The sequence below is a fragment of the Lytechinus variegatus genome, chromosome 18, assembly GCF_018143015.1.
Source record: "Lytechinus variegatus isolate NC3 chromosome 18, Lvar_3.0, whole genome shotgun sequence".
In the NCBI taxonomy this organism is placed as follows: domain Eukaryota; kingdom Metazoa; phylum Echinodermata; class Echinoidea; order Temnopleuroida; family Toxopneustidae; genus Lytechinus; species Lytechinus variegatus.
In genome coordinates, this window is record NC_054757.1 from 23,173,295 (window position 1) to 23,199,121 (window position 25,827).

Sequence of the window (25,827 nt, forward strand, 5' to 3'; positions counted from 1 at the left end):
ATAATGGAGGCCTTACTCTGTGTCTCTCCGATGTTTGTTTTTCAATCTTACCCTTTGCTCCTTGTTCGTTTATTTTAGAATTGTTAGAACTTTGAAACTGTTCAATTCCCACCAGTCCAAAGCACACAAGAAGATGACAATTTACAAAGCCTTGATTAGTTTGATATTAGACAAGTTAGGGTCAACAAGAAAAGTGGATCCTAATTTGTTGATATTGGCACCAGGAATGGTACGTTATCTTTTGCTATTATACAGAGAGCACTGACGAGGGACTTGAGGGAGATTGCTAGTATTTCTCTTCAGGTTTTATGTTGAGTGTTTAACCTCTTTTGGCAGTTTGGCTGAATGAAGGTGCTGATTTGAAAGCCGAGCTTTATTCCGCTATACGATGGGGTGTTAGGAAGCGTAGTCAGCTAGCGCGGAGGAATTATTTTCTTCATTTCTCTCACCGTGACGGCAAGGAATGTAATTCAATCAGCATCGCAGGTAGGGCTACCAGGTTGCTTCTACCCATATTTTCTCTCTCACTCTCCTTGTTTCATCCAGTGAGTGAGTCTCTTGATATCGGTAGCATAGAATTGATCAAGTTGTCTTGTGGGTCTGTTTAGGGTGATGAGCACCATGGAAACAGAATTGCGTTTCCTGTTTCATGAGATGACACTGCCCTCGTTCCGGAACGGGTTCCCACTGTTGTGATTTGTGCCGCGATTGAAACCGTGGTCTTAATCGCGGAGCAATCGTAGTGATCGTGTCAGGTCATATCTGGGCTCCGTAACGAAGGTTTGCGATGCATTGCAAATATGAAAGAACCGCACTGATTGGTCCCTGGTCAGTATTTTGAACCTAATGCACGTGTAACATTGATCTTGATTGGTCAGTTCATTTAGCGATTGATCGCTAATCTTTGTGTTACGGAGCACAGATCATGACTCTGATGTCAGTTGTGGCAATCATAATTGTAACAAAAATTAGCTATGAAAGGCCAATGGCAATAGATCACACGACAGTGGGCATGAAGTATTATGCAGGTTGATTTTTTAAAAGGTTGAAATATAAAGCGAAGGAAAAAAAAGGGGGAGGGATGGCAAATGAAAATGAAATACGGGAATATGTGGGTGGAAAAGAGAGATGGGTTTAGGGGATGGATGGAGAGGGGCATGTAGAAATAAAGTGGGAGCTAAAATAAAATAAAAATAGATATCATGTGTGGGATGGGATAGTAGATCATATTGTACAGATATCACGAATGCATTGAAATTCACTGAAATTCATGAGTGGGATATTATATATATAGTGTATGCTCAGGAGTTCAATATACCGTAATATGAGTGCCCATAGATTTCAAATTTCTCGCTGCGTTTATATTTCAACATGAATGCACAAGAGAAATTTGAAATTTATGTATACGAATGATATGGTATATTGAACGACAATTAGCAACCTACTTGAAATTGTATTATCTGAACTACAAAATGTACCATTGCACGGCTTTAGGAGGTGACGTCACAATACGATTCAATTCATTCAGTCAGTAAAAAAAATGAAGGTGTAATACGCGCGTGGCCTGCTGGCTATCTGCGTACTGCAGCTGCCCTAGGTATCATGCGCGCTTGGGGGAGTTTTGCTTTTCGCTTTCAATATTTTTTGCTCCTTTTTCATAGATTAATGCATGGAAAAAATAGATTTTTTCATGTTCTTGCTAAATTCTGAGGTGTTCTACAACACAAATAGCGAATATTTATTTATTGAAATGAAAAAATATTGCAGAATCGTTTCCTTCAAGATATCGATCAATACATCACCCTTTGTACACAAGCTTCTGTGCAGAAATTGCTGGTATATGCCATGATCGTAGCCATATACCGGATTACATAACTGCAAAATGAGGTCAATTGACCAATCAGAAGCCTTCTCTCATACAACCCATCTTATATTGAATCATATTGCACCGATAGGCTAATCTTCAAGACAGATAATTTTACAATGGAGATTAGCTTTAAGAGTTACGTAGAACGATTGAGCGGAGAACTCAAATGTGAACCGGTGTGGCTATATTGCTGCAATGTGCATTCCCTTGCTTGTTATGCGTGATAATATTTCACTGTTTCATCTCTCTCAATAACCCAAAAGCTTTTGACTTCGGAGCAATCGAATATACCGTTCGCGATGTGCTACATATTTAAACATAGATTTTGGTTGCAATCAAGTGACAATTTTTCAACCTAGAATCAAATCAAAGACATTTAGCTTCAGAATGCTATTGCAACCAAGTGAGTTTTGGTTGGTCCTGCGTAGCAAAAACTATTGATTTTTGTTGTTGTTAAACTCTCACATGACTATGATAAATGTGATGTACTTCAATTTATTCAAACTCTTCAAAATTCAACCGATTGACTTTTATTTCTAATTTGATTAACAATTAATTGCTGTTTTGATTCACTTTGTATTCGTTCTCGCTAACCCTTGTTTTTATTTATCTCTTCATATTAAAATGAAGGTTAATTTATTAGAAGTTTGATTATTATTTACTATGTTTATATATGTTTACTTTTATGTTTTGTAGTGTGATTTTGTAGATTCAAAGAAATGCAAGAGTTATTTCAATCATAATTTAATGAAGTTATGCATAATGGAGCAGAATTATTATTTTGTTTAAACAAATAATCGAAGATTTGGATAACCAGCTAAGTATTAAATGCTGCACCTACTACTCAATTTCTACTCAATCCACCCCCCCATTTAAGTAAGTAAGATCAAAACAAATTTATTTGTAAATCATTCCACATTGTATCCAGAGTTCTCTTTATAAAGTCCATCATATCCTATACTCTATATCTAGTTTTCATTTTGTTGAATTCATTTCATTTTTAAGTCACCTTGAAGTCACTGACACCCACTGGTCTTGAGTCTTGTCTTTATCTGTTTACAAAATATTTTCTGGTGAAAAGAACCCCAAAACTGGAGTTTTAAAAATTGTATAAAAATCCTTTTCTACCAATACAAAATGCAATTAAAAACTATTACAGAGTTGGAAAAAGAGGAATAATGATATGTTTGTATCACTAATCGATGTAGAAGTGTATATATAATTATTCCCGATTTCCTCTTTTCGTATGGTTTCAGTGATGACCGGAAAAAGAGAAAAGAATGGCTGGCGAGGTGTCCGTGGAGCGACATGTTCTTCAGACCATTGAGAGGTTAGCCTGCATACAGAAGGTAAATCAAACTGTTATAAGCTACTGAAATACTTACATCTGATTGGTCAAGGGCAAATTAGTCAGTGAAAAATCCCCGACAAGATGCTTAATGAAACACCCCCTCAGACTTACATAAGAGATTCTTACATCTGATTGGCTTAGAGCACATTGTTCTGTGAAAATCCCCACAAAGTGCGTTTTGCCTTTGGACTTTATGTTAACAGACTTGAAAGGTCTTGAAGTTGTGTTCTTTGAGAAAATATGCAAATAATTCCAAGGACAGACAGAGTATCCAATAATGAGATATTTTTCATCCCAAGAACACCTAAAATAGGTCAACAGCTGAGATTATATGATCATGTTTGTAGAATCTTGTAGTGTTGGGAGGACTTTGTGGTTTATCAGTTTAAAGAGTGGAATTGCTGAAAGTGGAATTGATTTGGGGAGAATGAATGACTTCATAGCATGTTGTATATAAGGTATGAATTTTATTTTCAATATTATGAAAAGCTAGATTAAAAATATACAAAATGTTTGTTATTTTTTATTAGAATCTATTTGCATGAATGGAAAATTGTTAAAATTACCAGGGTTTGTAAGGGTGTGTTTGTGTGTGTGTGTGTGTATGTTTATATATTTGCATTTATACCTGCTGATAAAGTTTGTGTTTTGTAAGTTTTCTGTTTCTAAATTGTACATTTTGTCAATGCTATTGTTTTAGGGGCCATTCTCTACAAGCAATCTGCTTCTTTATGGTCCTAGCCATATTTTTTACCATTTATTACATAATTATGTACACTGTATGATTTGGATATACATATTTTATTGGTTGAATGAATGTTTTGATAGATTTTTTTCTCATTTTATCATTGGTTTGTAGCAATTATCGAACCAGAACAGTTTTCAGACTGCTGCCAGGGAGCTACTCGAGTGGTGCACAGATATAAGGGCATTTCAGAGACAGTTTGAGACCGCTCTCATCAACTGCCTCACAGTGAGTTCATGGCACATACATTCGTAATTCCGAAGTTTCGTTATTCCGAAGCTTCGTTATTCCGAAGGTTCGTTAGTCCGAAAACGAAATGAGGTTCGTAATTTCGAAGGTTCGTTAATTCGAAAAAGAAATGAGGTTCGTAATTCCGAAGGTTCGTTAGTCCGAAAACTAAATGATTAAGAAGCTTATTTCGTTTCAGACTATCGAACATTCGGAACAACGAACCTTATTTCGTTTTCGGATTACGAACCTTCGGAACATCGAACCTTATTTCATTTTCAGAATATCAAACCTTCGGAATAATGTCACAAATGTTCGGATTAACGAACACTTTTACGTTTTCGGATTAACGAACATCGAGGTATAGGCAATTTACATGTTTCAGAATTATGAAGCTTCGGAATAAAGAACCTTCGGAATTACGAAGTGTAACCGTTCATGGGATAGTGGGGGACGAATGTTATTCTGAAGGTTCGCTATTCAGAAAGTTTGAATACTCCAAAGGTTAATCGTTTGGAAACATGCAAATATATACAAGATATTTGCACATTAGGTTCTTTAATCTGACGTTTTGTGGCATCATTTTGTAAGTTTGTTACTATGAAAAGGAAATAGGATCTGTTATTCTTAACATTCATTGCTCTGACAACGTTATAATTTGATTTCTGGAAATGGAATGAGGTCCATTATTCAGGAGTTTTCATAGTCTGAAAATGAAATATGGTTCAATTTAAAAACAACTAATGCCACCATGTAACCTTACTTTATTTTGGGGTTATTGAATCCTTTGGAATAAAAATGACATCAAAGTGACATCAATCTGCTGAATATTGAAGCTTCGCAGTATGAACCTCTTGAATAATGCGTTGTAACCAGGATAATAATAATAATAATAATAGGCATTCATATAGCCCCATCTATCTAGAAATATTCTATTCGGAGGCACGTTGTTATTATTACCCCGGTTTTAGCTCGAGCTGCCTTTCAGCACTCATGCATTCAAGGAATTAATCCTGCCAGGTACCCATTCACCTCACCTGGGTCGAGTGCAGCACAATGTGGATAAATTTCTTGCTGAAGGAAATTACGCCATGGCTGGGATTCGAACCCATGACCCTCTGTTTCAAAGTCAGAAGACTTATCCACTGGGCCACAACGCTCCACACTAATAATATCGTCGGCGTTCACATGAACCCTTGTGTCAGTCAATTTTGGTCAAAAATCAATTTGAGATTTTTGCAGATAATGAAAGTACAAGTTTTATACTATACATACTTCAATTTCTAGGCAGCAATTTATTTTAGTTTCTGAGATATGTGGGGATTTTTACGGCGATCCCATGCAAATTTTTGATAAAATGCGCAAAGCCCATAGGAAATCGGTACTGTAGCAAAGCAAACAACATGTGCGCGCACTAAATATGCAAATGCATATTAGCCATATCAGCCAAACTGTTGTATCGGCACTGCATTGACTTTACATGTGAAACAGCGATGTAACGTTTTGACTGATTGCGCACATTGAAATCGCAGTCAGGGTTGTTGTATCTCTTATAATCACAAGCATGTAGCTCTTTTGCAATTGTCCAAGTCTTTCCAGCCATGTATTTTTTCTAGCAATGAAAATGTTGTGAGGCTGGGGAACAAAGTGTGGAAATTATATCAAATTTGAAGTCGATTATCTCTGAAATGGGTTTGCACCATCATATTACACATACGACCGTTCGGATGATCGCTGACGATATAATAGAAAAATATTCCTCTACCTTTCTTTCATATTTTTATATTTAAGAGGTTATATGTTTAGTTTATGATTATTCTTCCATTCTGTTATTACAATTTTGATATTGCAGAGGTTTGTTTCTTGTAGTTTATGTATGTTTATTTTATTTTGCCTCTCACATGTCTATACTTTAACCAGTTGTTATATATACCAATCAAATTACTACAGGGAATAATAATAATGATATAAAGTATTTATGAAGTGCCGATTTATCTAGTTTCCTATTCAATGGCACACTATATATTACCCGGCTGTAGCTCAAGCTGCTAAAGCGCTTGGTGCATTCAAGGAATTAATCCTGCCGGGTACCCATTCACCTCACCTGGGTTGAGTGCAGCACAATGTGAATAAATTTCTTGCTGAAGGAAAACACGCAGTTGCTGAGATTCAAACCCACGTCCCTCTCATAGAAAGACAGGATTCATAAACACTAGACCATGACGCCCCCACAAACAGGGAATGTCTGGTTCCTGTAAGCAACATTTTCATACGTATTATTTCTTTGATTTAAAAAAAATATATTTTATTTTGTAAAAATGTATTCCTAGCCTCCTTTTTTTTCAATTTTTTCATTTTTCTCCCTGTTCTGAAAATAAACTTAACTATTAAGTAATTCTCCTGGTATTGTGATTGAGGTAAAATTGTGATCAGCAAATCAATTTGAAGAGTTTCTATAAACTTTGATATACTGAGCAATAAGCTTGTGCTTTCCAATTGCAAGCTATGTGAGAAAAATAAACGGAGGTTTTATTTAGCATGGAATAGATCGTTGGTATTCGGCAGATTTTTTTAATGTCTCATAAGAGCTGTTATTTTACCTGAATTATTTACAGAAGTCTGACGTTTCCTTTAACTTTTGTTTTTTCCTCTGATCTCTGATGAATATTTCATGGTAGATTGTCAGCCAAGTAGCACCACAGGGAGGCTACGATCTAGACTTGGGATACAGGCTTCTTGCTGTGTGCGCCGCCCACAGGGATAAACTCAGCCAGAAATCATCAGGTATGTGACTGTCTAGAAAGACTAACTGCATTTTGTGTAGGAGTACCATGCACATTAACTATCATGAATAATTCAAGCAATGTCATTTCAAACAATGTGTGTAAATCATAGGCTTCTTTGCGGTAGTAAAACATGAATATAGATATGGATATCTTGAAATTGTCTGGACATAAATCATTTTTCTCAGATTTATGGAGGAGGAGGATGGGGGTATTAAACTTAAATAGAGGAACGAAACATCAAACAATCAATCTAGCATACTTAGAGCATGCTTATTTATCTTTGTAAATAAACTCTAGTCAATCTTCCTACGTGTATTTTTTAATTTGGATTTAAGATCCTATTTTGCAAGTGAAAAGAAGTATAATAGAAGCGTCAAGTTCACTATTAATGTTTTAAATCTTGGCCAAGTTTGGTCAGATTCAGTTCTGTTGCCATTTAAGTTACACAAGTATTCTCAGTCATAAACTTAAAGTTCATACTCACTGGATCAGCGAAATTTTAATGAGGAGTGTTGCACCAGCGTTGCGAACAAAACTTATCACTCCTATGTTGTGTGAAAAGTATAAGTAGAGGTATTTATTTATTCATTGTCATTAATGCAGTATTTTATTGATGAAGATATAATCTTTGTGAATTAGACCAAAATAATTTCTAAATGACTGAATTAAAGTGTAACCCTGTTTTTGGGTCTGATGAGATAAAATGTTTAATGCACAGATGAATTTCTTGGTTCAATAACACAGAACTCAACTTTGGCATCTGCAATTAATTTGCACACAATTTTCAATGCAATCAATCAGAAATAACAGTGATATGATCAATTGCTAAGGTTTGATTAACAGGGAATTGGTCTACTGGCAAATGTTATTTTATAGGTATACAGAGTTCAAACAAAATGACCAAAGAGATTTGCTTCACAATCAAATGCCGTGCAGTTGCATGCGATAAACCATGACAGCATATTTTTTTTGTAATGGCCTATATCTAAACCTAATTAAATTTGTCATTAGAAAATAAGGCTTCTAGAAGCTGTGAAAATTATTTCCCCTTCAAGATGATACCAAGATAAGCAAAGATATAGATAGACTAGATTCCAATAAGTTAAGGTGTAACATCTCTCCTTTAGATTTTTGCTTTGCTGCCCTCTGATGTGTATTACATTATAGTTTTCATATCTGTTGACATTGGTGCAATGGTTTGGTGTGTCCTATCATTGCTTCCCCCGCTTTATCATTGTTACGTATTGATTTATTACCCATATGAATAAATGGAGAATCATTAACCAATTTGTGTTAACCAATCAACAAACTGCTTTCATACTTCAATATCCACTGTGATGCGGGGGAAAAATCCTTTAAAAAATAATCAATTATATATAATTTTTATTTTTGCTTTGATATTTGCTTACACTCTGATCATATGTTATTAACAGTTATGATTGATCTGATCATTGACAATTACAGAGCTGCCAACCAGTACGTTTTTGGTGTATTTAGTACATTTTTGCAACCAAAATACGACTACATTTTTGCTTTAAAAATTTGTTATTTTTTTCTTATTTTTATGTTTTTACAAAATCATAATTTATTGAGAAAATCATCTCTATATGTCTCTATTTCATAAAACTTACACAAATATGGTTATTGGATCAATGTAATTTCAAGTAACTTGTTTTTTTTTCAATAATTTTGTTAAAACCAGGGTGAGATATACACACGTTTCAATGTTGTTTCATCTGCAAGAGCAGTGCGCATTTTAGCTTGCATGCAGCTTCAGCACTGTTATGAGTGTGCGTGCCACAACATTTATTATGAAATACATTTTTTGGGGAAAAATACATTTTTTTATCACAGAATACAATTTTTCATTCATAGAGGTTGGCAGGTTTGCAATTATGGAAAACCAGCCCAACATCTAGAATGCATAGTTTCTTTCAGTGTAGGTGAGAGCGGGGCTAATCCGCCCCTGGGGGGAGGCCGCTCACGGCTCACCACATCATTTTCCACTTTGTTGTGCCTGGATGTAGGTTTTGTTGATGATGTAATGGTAACCTGCTCAAAGGGAGCAACATACCTTGGTGAGACGTCGTCTGCTCGGAATTCCAGAAAATTAGGACTCGTTCATTTCGAGGCCATATGAAATATTTTTTTTTCAAATTTCTTGTATTTTTATAGACACTTTTTGTTAACAATGGTTTGATATTTACTTACTGAAATATACCTTTGATACTTCAAAATATGTTTTACAATTTGCGTAAAATAAGAGAAATGAAAATGGCTGCCCGGTGGCTAGTTCGTTCCTTTTGTGACGGGGCAGGACCGCCCAACTTTTATCTATATATAGACTGTGGGTCTATGGGCCTATAAAAATATCCTTATTAACATGACATGTCGGTATAGCCTATGTGCTAAATCATGATAACTTTTCATAGATTATCAAACTAGAAGTCATTGTTCCAATATGATAAAATAATGTTTGGTGTCTTTGAACACATCATTTTGTTTCATATATCACTGTTTTTCCCTATGGGCGAACTCGCCCCGCCTAACTGGCAAACTTGCCCCTGGTTCGCCCTGCAGCGAAAATTTTCTTTACGGCCCATTTTTGCCAAAACCGTATGCATGTCCTCGCTTAAAATAACGTATTAGGTAGATATTACCTAGACCTTTATACATCCTAAAGCACGACCTTCCTGCTAAAAAAATGACTAGGGGGGGGGGGGAACTTGCCCCGCTCCCCCCTATTCTTTTAATATGATGTGTAGTCATGTCTATGCTTTAGTATCTTGACAATCCTGTGTGCGATTTGTTCCAAAGGAATATTGTGTTGACTGCTGTTATGAAAAATTATGGCATTGATTGATTTTATATTTGAAATAATTGGATCAATCTCAAATTTTTGTAAGATTGGGTTCTGGTATTTAAGCACATTATTGCGGATATATTATATCGTCTGCTCCTCATGTTATGAATAAGGTATCTTGAAGAGGGGAGGATATTCGGTCATATTTGCAGAGAGTTAACTTTAGATATATAAAGAAAGGAAAGGAGAGAGAAAGGGAGAGAGAAGGGGGGGGGGGTATTTGTGGAGGAGGCTGTAGTGGAGTATTAGTATGAGAATGTAGGGAAGTGCAGTTTTTAATGTGATTGATATATATTAAATGCAAGAAAGTAAAGGTAAAATAAATTAAAGGTAATTTGATTATACATTACAAATGAACAGAGATAAATGGGTAATTAATTTCTAGGTAGAAAGAGAAGAAGAGACAGAGATTGGAGATCTATAGAAGTATTTAATCTGCAGTTAAATGTAGGAGCATACACCATTTATTGAAAACAGTGACTCAACGCCAATAGACATAATATGATACAGAGAGAGAAAGAGAGATAGAGAGAGAGAAAGAGAGAGAGAGAGAGGCAGATTTGGAGGAGATGGAGGGATAAAAAAGGAGAAAGAAAACAGAATTTTATTTGAAAGGTCAAACGATGAAGCGTTCCAAGCAGTTCCACTAATTACTTGCAACCCTCGAGCCAAAATAGATGCCAGTGATCACCAGTCGTCATTATTTGCCTTCCGCGCAAACGGGAAAAAGATGCTTCCCATTACCGCGGCGATCATCCACCGCCACTTACAGCGTGCGACCCCCAAGAAGCTAGCGATTGCCTGATTCGCTAATCCCTCCACGATTGGCTGCGCACTGCAAGGATTTCGTAATTAAATTTCAAGCATGAAAGAGGAAGAAGGGACAGAGCTTATGCAGGGACTATTTAGCTTGTGTAAAAAAGCATGACCCCTTCTCTCCGTCCTCCGTTGTGTGCAGCATCAAGGAGACGTGTTGGGGTGGGGGGGGGGGTGGTCGATGGCTTGATGCAGCGAGTTGCAAATTGTATTCCACTAATGACTAGATTAAACTCTCTGTGAGCTCAAATGTAATTAATTGATCTCATCGTGGTAACAATGTTTCGGAGGGTGATGCTTACTATTTAGTGATCATTACTTTGAACATAAACGCTCTCCCCAAGGTCTCCCTCTCTGATCGATGTCGTGGGCAGTATGATTTGATATACAATCAAATGAACATGGATGATAGATTGTGTTTAATAAATATGCCAATTTAAACTGTGTGTACATGTCTGGGGAGATGTCATAATAAAGCATATTGCATTGTGCACATTGCTAACAAGCAAATGCAATTATTATGTTTTGTGATAATAGATAAAGCATTTATTAGACGTACTTTAAACTAGGACAACTGTTTCACTTATCTTGTTGTTTCTAATGGGGGATTATTCAGCTTAATTAGTGAGAGGCTTACTGCAACTATTAATGAGCAATTTGTGTATCCCCCCAGAAAAGACAGTATTACTAAATGCAATAATGTGTAAAAAGTGGATCGGAAGAGAAAAGTATAATGTATAGAATATGAAAATGACAAATGTATGAAATTTGAAAAAGTGAAATTTTGTTGTGTCATGAAATTATGGAGAATGATGCCTGAAGAATGTATGAAAGCTGTCATATTTTATCTGACCTTTTTCCTCTCAGAGATTGTAAAAAAATTAAAATAAAATGGGTGCATTTATGAAACTATCGCACATTTTTGTCTCGCTAATCTCAACAATCTTCTAGTCTGCTGGGCAAACCCTTCACTTGAGTTAAGGGTCTGAATGTGCAGCCTACTCATGCCTTGTGTACTTAAGGCTCTCTCTGTCATGACAGCAAGTTTTGTATATGCTAGTCTTTACATTAAGGCACACTTGTTGATCAAAGTTCCAATCAGGGTCTGTGCCTGCAGACTAACAATCTTCCCCCATGTCCAGCATGTCTATCACATTAAACTTGAGGGAAATTATTGAAACATCATTAAATTTCACCGTTTTCACCAAACTAGGTCTCTCTTAAAAGAATTCATAATTATTTAACAGGCTCTTCCATCAATTGGTCCTCCGTTGATGTCATATTTCCTAATGGTATGTGAAATCACATCACAGTGTCTCCCTCTCCTGATTTGATTTCAAATTAGACCATCAGTGGCGCTTGATATCATTGCACGGAGAATTATTCATTGTTAAAGGAAGAAATAAATTTTACAAGGAGTGTCTGGTCTAGTGACGTGAAGCTTTTTGTGGGACAGCTCAAATAACTTACTATCATGATTTTTTTCTTTTTGCAAACAGTTGCAATCAGTTAGCACCACAATTTTAGGGATCTAAAATGATGATTAATACTTGTTGATATCAAGTTCACGAAAAAGGACTATTGAAGTATTTCTTTATATGATCAGTTTTACGTGTTATTACAAGAAATTAATAAAGCGTATTGTCACTGTATAAGACTAGAATATTGTATAATCAGCCACCTCCCCAAAATAAAAGAAAAGCAGAACAAGATATGAATAGAGAGGTTAGGATAAGAATGAAAGAGTGGTTGAGGAATGAGAAAGGTATTAGTGATTTATTTTAAAATTATCAAATCAGGATTAAAAAGGTTTTGCAATTAAAAATAGCCTCTACCCTCTGCACAATGCTCCCACTCTCAGTACCTTGCAAAACATTCTTTTACCTAAACTCTAAATTTCAATGATTTGAAATAAAATCCAGATTGCCTGTAAAAAGTAACCTGCTGAGCATTGGATTTATTTTGAATCCTGAGGATTTATGCTTCAATCCAAACCAGATTTGAATTCAAATCTACAAGGTTTAAATATAAGTCAACAGTTCACTTTTCACAACCACTCTTGATTTTATTTCAATTATTATAAATTTAGAGTCTAAAGAGAGAACCTCAAAAGTTTGTTTTTGACAAACTTTCCCCCTTTGTGTATCCATGTTATAAAGGTCCTCATGTTAGTTTAAAAAAATGCTTAAATAGCGAATAGTCACAGTCACATGATGTCTGCAAGATTGATTGTTATTTGAGTTTGTTTTGAAGCCTTTCTTGTATTTGGTGATAATCTAGAGTAGATGTGGAAATAGAAGTCTTCTATCCATCCTAGCTGCTCTTTGTGTTTTTTAACTTTCTCTTCCCTTTATTTTCTTCTTTTCTCTTATTCCCCCTTCTCTATTATCTCTATTTTTTTCTCACTCTTTTCACCTTTTTTCTTCTTAATTTCTGCATTTCCTCTTTATCTTTCTAATTACTCAGTGTGTTTTCCTCTCCTGTTTTCTTTGCTCTTTCTTTGATCTTGCCTCTCCTTGATTTCTTTTTGTCTTGATCCATTTTCTTTCCATTTTCATTCATTCTCTCCTTCCTCTTATGTATCTTCTCTTTCTGTTCCCCTCTCATCTGTTTTCTTTCCCCCTTTTTAATCTTGTCTCTCCTCTATTTTGCTTTCTCCTTTTAATTTCATATATTCTCTCTCTTATCCCCTCTTTCTCTCTTTTTCTCTCTCCTTTTGATGTCTGCCTTGTGTCACTATCTCTTCATTCTCTGTCCTCTGGTCTTTTTCCTTTTCTCTTCTCTTTTTCTTTCTACCCATCTATATTATCTTTATGGATTATCTCCAAATTTTTTGTTTTGCTTTCTCTATTTCGTACAACTATTTCTCTTTTATTAGATATATATAGTTGCCCTCTTCGTCTTCTTTCTCTCTATTTTTCTTACTTGTTTCTTTGCTCTTTTGTATTCTGTCTCTGTTATTTATTTCTATCTGTCTTCCTGCTGCACGGTATACTCAATGTAAAAAGGGTCAAAATTAAACATTTCATATTGAACTTTACTTTTTCTTGCCCCTCCTTCATCTCTTATTTTTTCATTTTGTCTCTTATATTTTACTTTTATATTTGATTTAGTGTTCCTTCAATGATGGTATTCTTCTGTCCTCTCTTTCTTTATCTTATTGTTGTTGTCATACACTGTAAAAACTGTGGTGTTAAAACTGACACAAATTGGTGTTAATAGAGGACCACACCCTGAGGTGTTAAAATAACACCATAGAGATTGAACATAACACCAAAGAGTGTAAATGTAACAACCATAGGTGTTGTAATAACACCTATAGGTGTAAAACTAACACCATCAATTTAACACCGGTGTAAAATAATTGGTGTGGTCCTCTATGTACACCGGTTAACACCACAGTTTTTGCTGTGTAGGCTGTTTTGAAACATGTTCTTTTATACCATCCTTAAACTGTGCCTTCCATTTCCTCAATTTATGACATCTAGATATGATAATCAATCTTTCTTCTAATACTCGCACATATAATAGCCAAGTTGCAGTTAGCATGATTAAAGAGCAATTTGTTATGTTTATGAAATAAACTGACGTAGATTCCAAGATTTAATTGGATGTGGTAATGATTATCATGGAGTGTTTTGACAGTTCTGTTGTCGTGAAAGATCCTCAATACTTTAAATAGAAGCTGACCTTTAATTGAAGTGACTTGTTTTCTGAGCATGCCCTTCATTATTCCATTAATTTTTGACAGACTATTTTCAGAACGAGGACCAAGGTTTTCTTCCTCTCTTTCTCCCGTCAAGTACACCGGTAGTGTATACATTAAACTGCATAATTTAGGTGTAATAGAATACCCATAATCAAGCTACATTTCTAGAATGCATTAGAAAACGCATCACTTATTGACATTAATATGAAAGTCATTCTTCCCTTTCGTCCCGTTGTCTTTATCCTTTTCTCCTGATCATCGTGGTAATTTGAAATTGGCTATGACGTCCACTGGCAAGGCACCGAGATAGATCTGACGCGATTATTTGCAGAGCTATCAAGTTAATGATTAACATACGAATACGGGCAGGGGTGGATGATTGCGTTGTTGCCGCCATGGAGGAATGTAAACAGCTCGGTGGTCGCAAGACGTTTGCACAAAGACAGTGGTAAAACCGGGTTGGGTTAATCAGGGCTGAGGGAGGGGTAGGGGCCCTTGAAGGGAGAGACTGTGGGTGGGGGTGATGAAGGGGTAGTGGCCCTGAGAGTATGTGGGGGGGGGCAGAGGAAGGGAAGGGGTAAGGAATGAATGCATTGTAAGATTTGTATTGGAGAGATCGTATGAAGTGCTTGGGTGTCAGTTTGGTATAATTTTCAAACTTGGTTTTCCCGTCTTGATGTAAATTCAAATTGAAATATGGAAAATAATTTATCTGTGAAGAAGCCTATCACAGTTGCATTATGGGAGCACTTCTTTGTCAGAATAAAGGGATCAATACAAAAAGGCTGACTAAGTGAAATAAAAAAAAACCCATTTTTGGTAGATGATAGTGGTTATCAAGGGATCTTAGTTTCTGGGGTTTATTGGGGATAAAACAAGTTTCAAAAGTGTAAACATGAAATAAGCAAACAGGTGTATAGGAAGGGAGGGAAGGTGGTGGTGATGGTGGAGGGGAGGAGGGGGGGGGGGAGGAGGTGCACACTATTACCCCCCAATCTATGTGAATGGTATATAGGATGGGCTCTGGTAAATGTCAGCACTCTCCCTCTCACTGTGGCTATGCAACTCTTATTTTCCTCTCTTCAAGCTTGTGCGAGGTGAATTTGAAACGCATCACAGGCACACGTTACCTCATAAACCGTAGCCCGGGGCTAATTTAGAGTGATCTCAGGGCTGTTTTTGCGATCTTTTTCCGCCGGTTGATTGATGGGATTTTGGATAGGGAGAAAAAGGTTGCACAAACGGAGGGAAATGTCGGGGAAGGCATTTACGCATCTCACCATGTACTTGAAAAGACCAATATTAATTGAAGACATGGATTTTGATTGTACTTACCTGGAAAGTGAGCGGGAGAACCCAAATTGGAAGTTAAAAGCTTTCTTTAAAAATCCCTTTCTGAAGGTCTTGGGATTCAGAGGGAGAATAATACTGAAATTGACTTTTACATTATGTATGGGAAAGAAAACACAAGAAATCAATATTTTTTAAAACTATGTGCATTAGGAATTGATTATTTATTATTATTATTGTTTATCTTTTTTTTTGGGGGGGGGTTCTTGTTTTTAGGAAAAGATTTTTTTAAGAGACAATTTCAATAAAGGTGTAGAGCTACATATGGTAATTTATTCAAAGTAGAATTGTGGCAAATCCCAACAAAGTATTCCTTATAAATGGGTTCATCGTGGTCGAGTGGTACTGCCTCTCCTTCAATCAGAGGGTCATGGGTTCCAATCCTAGCCATGGCATGTTTTCCTTTAGCCAGAAATTTATCCATATTGCTGCACTTGACCCAGGTGAGGTGAATGGTTACCTGCAGGACTAATTCCTTGAATGCACTGAGCGCTAGTGGTGAAAGCTCGAACTACAACTGGTAATAATAGCAGCGCTTTGTTTCCTTAGCCAAAAAGCACTATATAAATCCAGATATTATTAAATCTAACATTTTTTTCACCCTTCGTAATCTTCATGAGATATGAAAGTAGGAAGACTTCCCCCGAGAGATACCCATATATTTTTGCTACGAGGAAAGGAAAATTTTGACAGGTGTCTATGGAACAAAATGATATTAGAAATTAAATTTTTTAATGGTCGATCATAAAACTTAAAGACAAAACCATAGCTCTACATCTTTATCAATAGACTAGTGTGTGTGTGTGTGCAGCGCTTTGTAACTAAAAGGAAAAGTGGTATAACAATTGCCTATTGGATTGAATTGGATCAATTACCCAATACTATTCAAATGGACATGTATACTGCATTAAAAGCGGTGTTGAAAATACACTGCCGGTGTTTACAGAGGATACACTAAACACTATATACTAATATCATAAATTAATGGCGTTCAGTCAACACCCATCGGTGTTATAGTTCATAATAATACATTTTATTCTAATTAAGCACTATTTGGTGTTACTTCATAGTGTATTTTTCATATTTTTTTTTATTTTTCATGGTGTTAAGTGGGTAGTCCCTTCAGAACACAATTTGGTGTTCTTTCTAACACTGTATCACTTACAGTATGTATTCAATTTGGTTTTATCAATAAACACATGCTATCTATTATCTTAACACTGCCTGGTGTTATGTTTATAATTCATGGCGTATTTGTAACACCTTAGTGAGTGGTCCCCTAGAACACTATACTGGTGTTGTACTAAACGCTAAAGGTTATAAAGTGTATGTGTATCACCAAACGAAAATCACCACCACACCCCCCAAATGCACATTGATATAGATGACTTAAAAACATGTTTGTTATATGAAAACATAAATACAAAAAAGTCTATCTGAAGGAAAGAAGATTTTTGCCAGTTACTTTGCCTTTTTATATGGATGTTTATAAATTGCCTATTTAAATACAGAGAGAAAGAGTAATACGGAGGCTATCATTCTTACTGTGTATTTAATCATCAAATACAAATTGATGTTTTTACTCCCTTTTTTTGGGGCCCATTTTCATCAAGTCTTGTTAAGTTACAAATGGACAATATTTTTTTGACAATATCAGCCAATCAAATGGAGGGATTTCAGTAGCTTTTAACTTTCATTGCAAATTTATGATAACAATTTTTATGAAACAGGCCACAGTTTTTTTTAAAGCTGATAATGGAAGTTTATGGTTTATGAATATAAAACAGATCATTGCACTCACAAACCCATCCAGAGATAGGATGAAATACTGGGAAATGACTGGAGATATAGTACAACGAAAAGTAATAGATCTATAGAGAAAAAGAGTATAATAGTTAGAGAGAGTGACAGAGAGGGTTAGGGTTAGAGAAAGAAAGGGGTGAATTTGTATAAGAGATATATATACAAATATTTGAAAAGGTGAAAAATCTTATTTACAAAGAGAAAATGGATGTATAAAGAGTGAGCAAAAGAGAGGCAATTTTTGTAAGAGACATGGAAGTAATTCGAAAGGCCTGAAGGAGGGAGAGAGGGGGGGGGGTGAAGAGGGAAAGAGAGAGAAGACAGTTATAAAGAGGAGAAATTGAAAGAGAAAAGGGAGAGGTATTGATACAGAGATGCGGACAAGAATAAGAAGGTCAGAAACATTTCGTAATCTCTTTCACAAAGTATATTTTCATGCATCGTTTGCGTCCTTGACGTCATAGCTGCGTTACCTACCAACAGTTTTCTTTCTCCGCTGACATTGAAAGTCTACCATATTTCTTCCACCTTCCTCCTTTTTTTTCCATCTTCCCTTTTTCCGGTTATCCCAAGCATCAGTGGATTATTGCCAACTGGAGGTTTTTCTCAAATAATTCAGTGGATTTTCAGCCAAAGATGTGGAAAATCATTTCATAAGGCATGTAGGCACACCGAACGCCTGTGATACGGAAGGAGAGTAAACTACTATGTAAATCTACACAATTTATGTTCATGCATGAATTGATTCATAAATAAATTGTTCTGTAGGTACTTGTTTTCTTTGATTATTTGTTTTATTTTTGCCAACAGAGTTCATTGCCACATTCCCTAGGAATTTGTTTTAAGATCGTGTTGTCTTATGTTAATTTTTTGGTTCCTTGTACTTCCAGATTTGTTTTTATTTGCTTTAAGTGACGAATGCTTTAGATTGGTTCATGAAATAAAAGCTTTATGTATGTATTTGTTTTTATAGCAGATATAAAAACTGATTGTCTTATTTCAAAGAGTGCATTCATCTAATATAGAGTAAGTATATACATAGGAATGATATAATGATGTATTTGATTTTTATGAATGAGTGTATAACTTAGCCCAGTATATGTGTGATCATGTTAAATAATGATTAAAAGTTAATCAAAATTTTGTTAGTATGCATCTATCTTTTTTTTCTTTCTTTGATGACAGATATTGTATATTGCACTCATTAATGACCATATGTCCATAAGATTGTTGATTAGTCCTTCAAAAATGTTCTTAAAAATATGATTTACCTCTCTATTCTCTATGCGCCTTGACCACTCTGCATAAAATGGATTTGGCGCTTTATATGTTACATTTTAATTATTATTATCAATATTATTATCATTATTGTAATTATTATATTCTCATTGTTTATGATTATTATTAGTATCATTATTATTATATTTTTATTGTGATTGATATTACTATTATTGTTATTATTATAACTTATTATTATTATATATTATTATCATCATTGTCATTCTCATCATCATTATTATTGTAATTATACTGCCTTTAAAGGGTTTGGATGTCAGTGTTCATCTGTTGCCATGCCCACATTGTGTATTCCTAATAAGATTCCTTTTTACCTTGTAACATAGACAGCGGGGCGTCCCAACGGACCCATCACTCTTCCCCATCCCTCTACGCTATATCATACTGCGTGGTGTGCACAAGGTTTGCTACTCTCCTTCCTTATGAATATTCAATGAATTATCTATGAGCTGCATATAAATAGTCATACATTTAGGCCGAAATGGCTCGCCGTAAACGATCACGAGATGAAGAGATTATTTGAGCCGTTCAAGATGAATGGTTGAACTGTATAGAGTGATGTAGAAAGTCATAAACAGATTGGGAAATTGAATGCGTGGGACATTAGATATTCCACAGCGTAGGCAATTATTAGGCATAGGTTTCTTTAAAAAAAACTTTGATTTTATTTATTAGAAATATATTCTTAATAGGGTGTAAAATAAGTGGTGAACATGATTCATTTCTCACAGAAATAACAAGAAATCTGGAGGAGGATTTTTTTTGTCCCATTAGGGCATTTGGCTGCTCTATAAATAGGGACTTTGAAGTTTTAACGAGTCTAATTTTATTTGTTAATTGCATTGTTCATATCTGAATTATTCATCAGAATTTTCTCAAATATATTATTTTAGTTCTGTGTAATGTTGTAACCCGCACCCGTTGCGGTACGGGTTAACCTGCCGGTATGCCTCCGATCGCGGGTTGCGGGCCGGGCCGAGTTCATTCTCAAACCCGCAGACCGTCATGCGAAAAAAAGGGAGAATAAACGACGCATAATAAAAACATTCACAGTGAAAATTGAGTTAAGATCATGTGCTTCTTACGTGGCAGATTCTTTTAGAGACGTAGATATTTCCTTTTAAAAATGCCGGCGTATTTTTGTCTTGTGAATAGTGAACAGGACTGAGTCTGAGACAGTTCAACATGATAAATACATCGAGTTGCTCTCTTTCAAAGGCCAGCGCCAGTGCGTACTCGTGCATGCAGCGCAGTCAAAAGCAACCGCATGGGCCAATGAAACTCGATGTTGAGTTTCCCGACCCATTTTTTCCAGCTCATAATGAGGAACCAATTTCATTATTCATTATTTTTCAGAAGATGAAAGTTTGACCTTTTGTAACCTTTTAACGCACTTTATTCCGTGGAACTTGAAGCCAGGGAAAAATTAATCATTTTTTTTTTTTGGGGGGGGGCTCCATTTTCATTTTTTTTTGCAATATTTCAGGGGCTCTTTTCAAATGCTACGTTTTTGTATTTTGAGGAATACCTGTTCACTTATTAAATTAATTATTACTTGTTGTTTAATATTGTATGATTTTTAAAGTTTTTTTCATGCCTAGAATCATGGATGTGGGTGTGTTTGTGTGGGTGAGACTGTGAGTTGAACTTGATATAAATGAATTTAATATCTAATTTTTACTCCATCTAATTCCAGTACTTGGCCATGTAATAAAGGCCCACATACCCTTACTTTTCCTGAAGTTCTTTGAAAACGCAGATCTCCACGAAAATTGTATTTCTCTATGGGGGAGTCTAAATTTGGTGAGAATGAACTCATTAATAACTTAAATATACATGACAATGAAGAAATCATCAAACTTCATTGGCAGTTTTGAAAAATACACTTGAAATATAAACTCTGTCTGAAGCAGAAAATCACCATCATTGAGGCCTTTACAGAGCAAATTGTCCCCCAGAGCTCTGGCAGAGAGACAGAGCTCAGACTAGCTAGCACAAGCGCCAATGCGTACGTGGGTGAGTCTCCCGTCGGCCTTGTAACAGATTGAGCTTTGATTTTTTTTGTCTGATATTTAACTCATCCCCTGGAAAAATAAAACAAATGATTTTTAAGTTATAATTAGCAAATAAGATAAGTTATTTTGGATGAGTACTAGGCCGTATGATAACTCACCAACGCGAGGTTACTAGACTTTGGGATTTATTGAGGTAGCTCAACCATACCTCGAGAGATGTTCGTGCAGGCTCCACCACTTCTACGGTTGTTGAGTGGAGCCTGCACGAACATCCCTCGAGGTATGGTTGAGCATGCAGCGTCATTCCATTCACAAAAAAGAAAGAAAGAAAAGATTTGCAGGTATTTACAAGATATACAAGTAATTGTCTTACTGAAAAGCTTATATTAATGTTTTAAATCAGGTTTGAATCTAGATATCCAAATTATTTTCAGAATTTGATTTTCAAACGCGGGCCAAATTTCATAACGCGGGCGACGGGAAACTGAACATCGAGTTTTAGCGGCCATATTATCGAATGAAATACAAAAACAGAAGGAAATAATATAGAGATAAACGAGAAGAAAAAATTGACTGTATCATTATCCAGGTATTTATTGCAATTTTGATTACTTTATAGACGAGGTCCCATAGAATTGAATATTGTAATTATGATTGTTGTGAGTCGCAGTGTCGACCGACCTGGACTGAAAAACAACATTGCCGTCTGCCGATCCTTGCTGGGCAGCCTGGGCTAGCTAGCGTGCTTAGCTGCGGCTCGCTAGCTCCGATCCGAGGCGTTAATTGCGTAATGCTTTCAATTTCGAGATCAGAGCGGACCCATTTCGTGGTACAAAGTCACCCAAAAAACATTTTCTCTCCGGAATAAAAGGCGAATTTGCAAATTGTAAGTAAATTCACTCTAGGCTAGGTAGTAGTAGACATATATTTTCCTGATTTGAGCCTGTATAGTGTGGGGATTGCAGAAATAATGTTTTTCATTTTTCAAAGATAAATTGACTTGCGGGTTAAAACCCGACGGGTCAGCGGGTCCCGCTTGCAAATTATTGGATTATACGGGACGGTACGGTTCGGGTTTTCACTTGCGGGTTACAACATTAGTTCTGTGTCCTTAATTTGGAATACCAGAATCTATCAGAGGTGATTGGAATTAATGAATTAATTTGGGGGATAATAATGACAATATTTGAATAATATTTTCTTTGAATCTAGCTTTCCATATTGTACCATTGATACGTATAATCATAATTTAGGTGCTACCCCCAAACCACTCTGATATAAAGTTAGGGGATAAAACTAATTATTGCAATAGTTAAATTGTATGAATTTGCAATTTTTTACAATAGGAGTGAGTAAAACAGTTTGGGTGCATGCAGTATAAAACTTATTATTGAGGCATAAATATAAACTTAATAAACTGAAAAATATTATTCTTTACTTTGTCCTAACCTTTCTCAGTGATTCCCCCAAAACGAATATATATATATATGTATATATATTCAGGCAACATTTTGATATTCACACACTTTCCACAAACTTGGATTTGCCCCTTTTGGAATTGAGCTCATTATGGAATATATAACACGCTTTCCTTTAATATGGAAGTTATCTAGTATTATCATATATGTATTCCAAATAGTGTCTCCATTATTATAAGACTAGACCAGTCTTAGTAGAAATGATTGAGAAATTAATTATGATATTATCTATATGAGCTCAGATCATCCTGGGATATTTGCTTTGAGAAAGAAGGATAAAAAGATATGGGTCATAAAGAAAATAAAACAAATGATCACAGTATAATTGAGAGGAGATCTGTTATTATGTAAAGATGAAATTATATTATTGAAAAGGTTGAAAGGACATGGGAGAGTGAGTTAATGAGAGGAAGGTAAAATGAGAGGCAGATAGATAGATGAATGGATAGATGGATATATATAGATAGATATATATAGATTGATAGATAGATGAACGAATGGATGGATGGATAGATAGATATGTAGATAGATATAGATAGATATATAGATAGATTGATAGATAGATTGATAGATAAATAGATAGGTAGATAGATAGATAGGTAGGTAGGTAGGTAGATAGATAGATGGATGGATGGATGGATAGGTAGGAAGATAGATGGATGGATGGATAGGTAGATAGGTAGATAGATAGATAGACAGATAGATAGGTAGATAGATAGATAGATAGATAGAGAGGGGGTGGGTAGAGAGAGAGAGAGAGGGGAAAATAAAAAGAAAGGCAAATAGATAGATAGGTAGATAGAGACAGAGGGGTTAATGATACAGAGATGGAAAGAGAGAGAGGGGAAGATAAAAAACAAAAGTAGATAGATAGAAGATAGAGGATAGAGAGAGATGGGGATAGATATACAGATATGGAGAGAGAGAGTTTGGCAATCGATTTACAAGAGAGGTCAGTGATTAGATTATCATGTATACGTCAGACTGAAGCTTGTAAGTTGCCATGGTAACCCGATTTGCCCTTACTTTTTATACTATTTTTCTCTCTTCTCCTCCCTCCCTTTCTCTGTATTCACTTTATATACTTCCCCTCTTTCTGTCTTGTTTATTAATTGGACATGGGGGCAGACAAGCGATTTCCCAAATCTTGTTAGCCGGCGTGTGAGACGATAATGAGGTTGACGATCGAGGAATGCTTAGCATTGACTTGGTAACAAGCCAGGTGGTATAGGAGATGAAGGTACACCTTTATTCTCTTCTTAGTTCTGTCATCCGCATTCTTAATGATGAACTCTGATTGTGGTAACAATCGCAAAATGATTCCTAACAGATTCAGGCAAAATAAAACCAAATAAAAGAAAAAATAGGTATATGTGTTTGTGTACATCTTTTAAAATATTCTTTTTAAAATAATGTTACTAACCACTAACAATTTAAACCGTAAAGTGCTGTATCCCTTTTGATTACTGTAAACTTAAGGCATATAAAAGTTGTTTCAGTCATTTAAAGAATAACCAAGTTTATTTGTTAACCCCTCTCATTATTTAACGTATCCATCTATAAGTCCTATTGTTCTCTTTTTCCTTCTGTTCCATTCTCTTCCCTGTTCTCTGACCCTTCTTTGCAATCTTTATCTTCCCACGCCTCCTCTTCCCTTCCCCATCGTCTTTCACTCAATATTTCCTTCATGTCCCTCTCTCATAAATAACCCCCCTCATGTCAACCTGTTTCATAATGGCAAATTATGTTAATAACCGAGTTCACAAGACGATGTGATATTCATATACCATTTTGAAAGTCATATTACGTGTGTGAAAAACATGAAAGGGATACTGAGAACCCTATTCATGTGTGAAGTTTGGTGTGTCGTGTATTGTTTATGGTATGAGGTAAATTGCTACTTGAGCTACACCTACTTGGTCTACTCGAACATACAATATAGACGAAGGTTGCAGCTTTTGTCTTTGCCTTTGTACGAGTCCTATGCTGTTAACGCAAAATTTCAGCAATACAATCCAAAACAGAAGAAGATAGAAGGTATCCAGAGTCTATACAGCACCGTCTATAGATGCTCTCCTTGTGTTACTTGTTGTTTTCTTTTATCGACCAATGTCCGGTGGCAAATTCTTGTGACGAAAACCTGCACGAATCCTGGTCGATAGAAAGAAAAGTAACGCTAGACCAGACTGTAAAGAGGGTGGATCCATGTTTTGTAGTCTTCTGTTTTGCGTTAAAACATCAGAATGGTCTAGATTATAGACTAGGTCCATACCCACTCTTCACGTTTCCATTTGGTCTCGCCCACAAGGTCTAGTCCTAGAGGCCGTTCTCATTACGTTTTCTAAAACTAGTTTACTGAAAACTGATTCAGGAAGCCACTTCGGACGATCGCTTTGCTAGCGTTCCTACTTGATCACACGAAAGTGGTTTTCAAAATCACTTTACGTAAAGCGCTCTTGTTGCTATGAAAATGCTCTCAGTGGGGTGCACACGTTTTGCGCTAAATTCGAAACCGCAGCATAGGCATTCTGCACCTGCCGTGTGGAGTGGCGCGCTCAAAATGTGCGAAGATCGCTTCCCGAAGAACGGTTGTGTCCTCACTTACGCTAAAACCAGTTTAACAAGGCAAAGTGATCTTGAAAACTACATCGCGAGGTGGTTTTCCAAACTGGTTTGGAAGATCGCTTCCAAGACCGCTTTGACCGTTCTCACTACGTGTTAAACTAGTTTCCACTAAACTTGTTTCCAGTAAACTAGTTTTAGGAACGTAGTGAGAACAGCCTCCTAGTTCATCTACAACCAATACATCAAACCATTTGGTCTGATTAATAAAATGCATAAAAGGTTGGTAGACGAAGTGGAACTATCTGGGCTAGATTGACGAGATAATTTTTTTATTGGCCAACATTGGTGTATTCTTTGTTTTATTTTCCCCCAATCTAAAACTCCTTTGACTAATATATTGAATACTTGTTCCCTCTCTCTCCCTCTCTATTGCTACCTCACACACACACAAAAATCTAGCCAAAACAAAGGGGGGTGGGGGGAACGGTATAAACAGAAGAAAACTTTGATTTTAAGTCTAGGTCTAGTTTCAGCCCTACTAGTAAATCTATATCTGTGGAAAAAGGTCTAGATCTACTCTAGATCTGGTTACCAATATGTCCAGTAGCAATTAGTAGCTCTTATCTGCCATCTTGACCAATATTTGATAATGGTTTGAGTTTGACAGCTTTTTCTATATACATCCATTTTTTTTTATATACATCCATTTTTAATTGTGCTTGTGTGGTGATAATGACTATCATAAATATCATGTTTTACAATTTTGAATATCGGACAGGTAACAAACCCTTTATTTTTTGCACTTTCAAGTATTGATTGATGCATTCAAACAAAACATGATACAAATAAGTTCCTTTTCCATGAAGATAATATGCTTTTCTATCTCTGATAAATATTGCCATCACTGTTTAATCACAATCACCTTATATCCATTAGTGACTTGGTTGTTTTTATT

The 25,827-nt window shown here is 35.8% G+C and overlaps 1 protein-coding gene across 1 annotated transcript; it reads left to right on the forward strand.

Annotated features, from left to right (window-relative positions):
- Positions 1 to 255: 255 nt before the first annotated feature.
- On the forward strand, positions 256 to 8,244 carry LOC121431538 (zinc finger MIZ domain-containing protein 1-like). Its single transcript, XM_041629058.1, has 4 exons — positions 256 to 486; positions 3,124 to 3,216; positions 4,078 to 4,191; positions 6,870 to 8,244. Exons 2-4 carry the CDS (start codon positions 3,148 to 3,150, stop codon positions 6,981 to 6,983), a joined length of 297 nt encoding a protein of 98 aa, XP_041484992.1. The 5' UTR covers positions 256 to 486; positions 3,124 to 3,147; the 3' UTR covers positions 6,984 to 8,244.
- Positions 8,245 to 25,827: the final 17,583 nt, after the last annotated feature.

Excerpts from the sequence above, each read along its gene's own strand:
- LOC121431538 (XM_041629058.1), top strand. The coding sequence starts at position 3,148 with ATGGCTGGCGAGGTGTCCGTGGAGCGACATGTTCTTCAGACCATTGAG. Across the intron at positions 3,217-4,077 it reads GGTTAGCCTGCATACAGAAG|CAATTATCGAACCAGAACAG; the intron begins GTAAATCAAACT and ends ATTGGTTTGTAG. Across the intron at positions 4,192-6,869 it reads CTCTCATCAACTGCCTCACA|ATTGTCAGCCAAGTAGCACC; the intron begins GTGAGTTCATGG and ends ATTTCATGGTAG.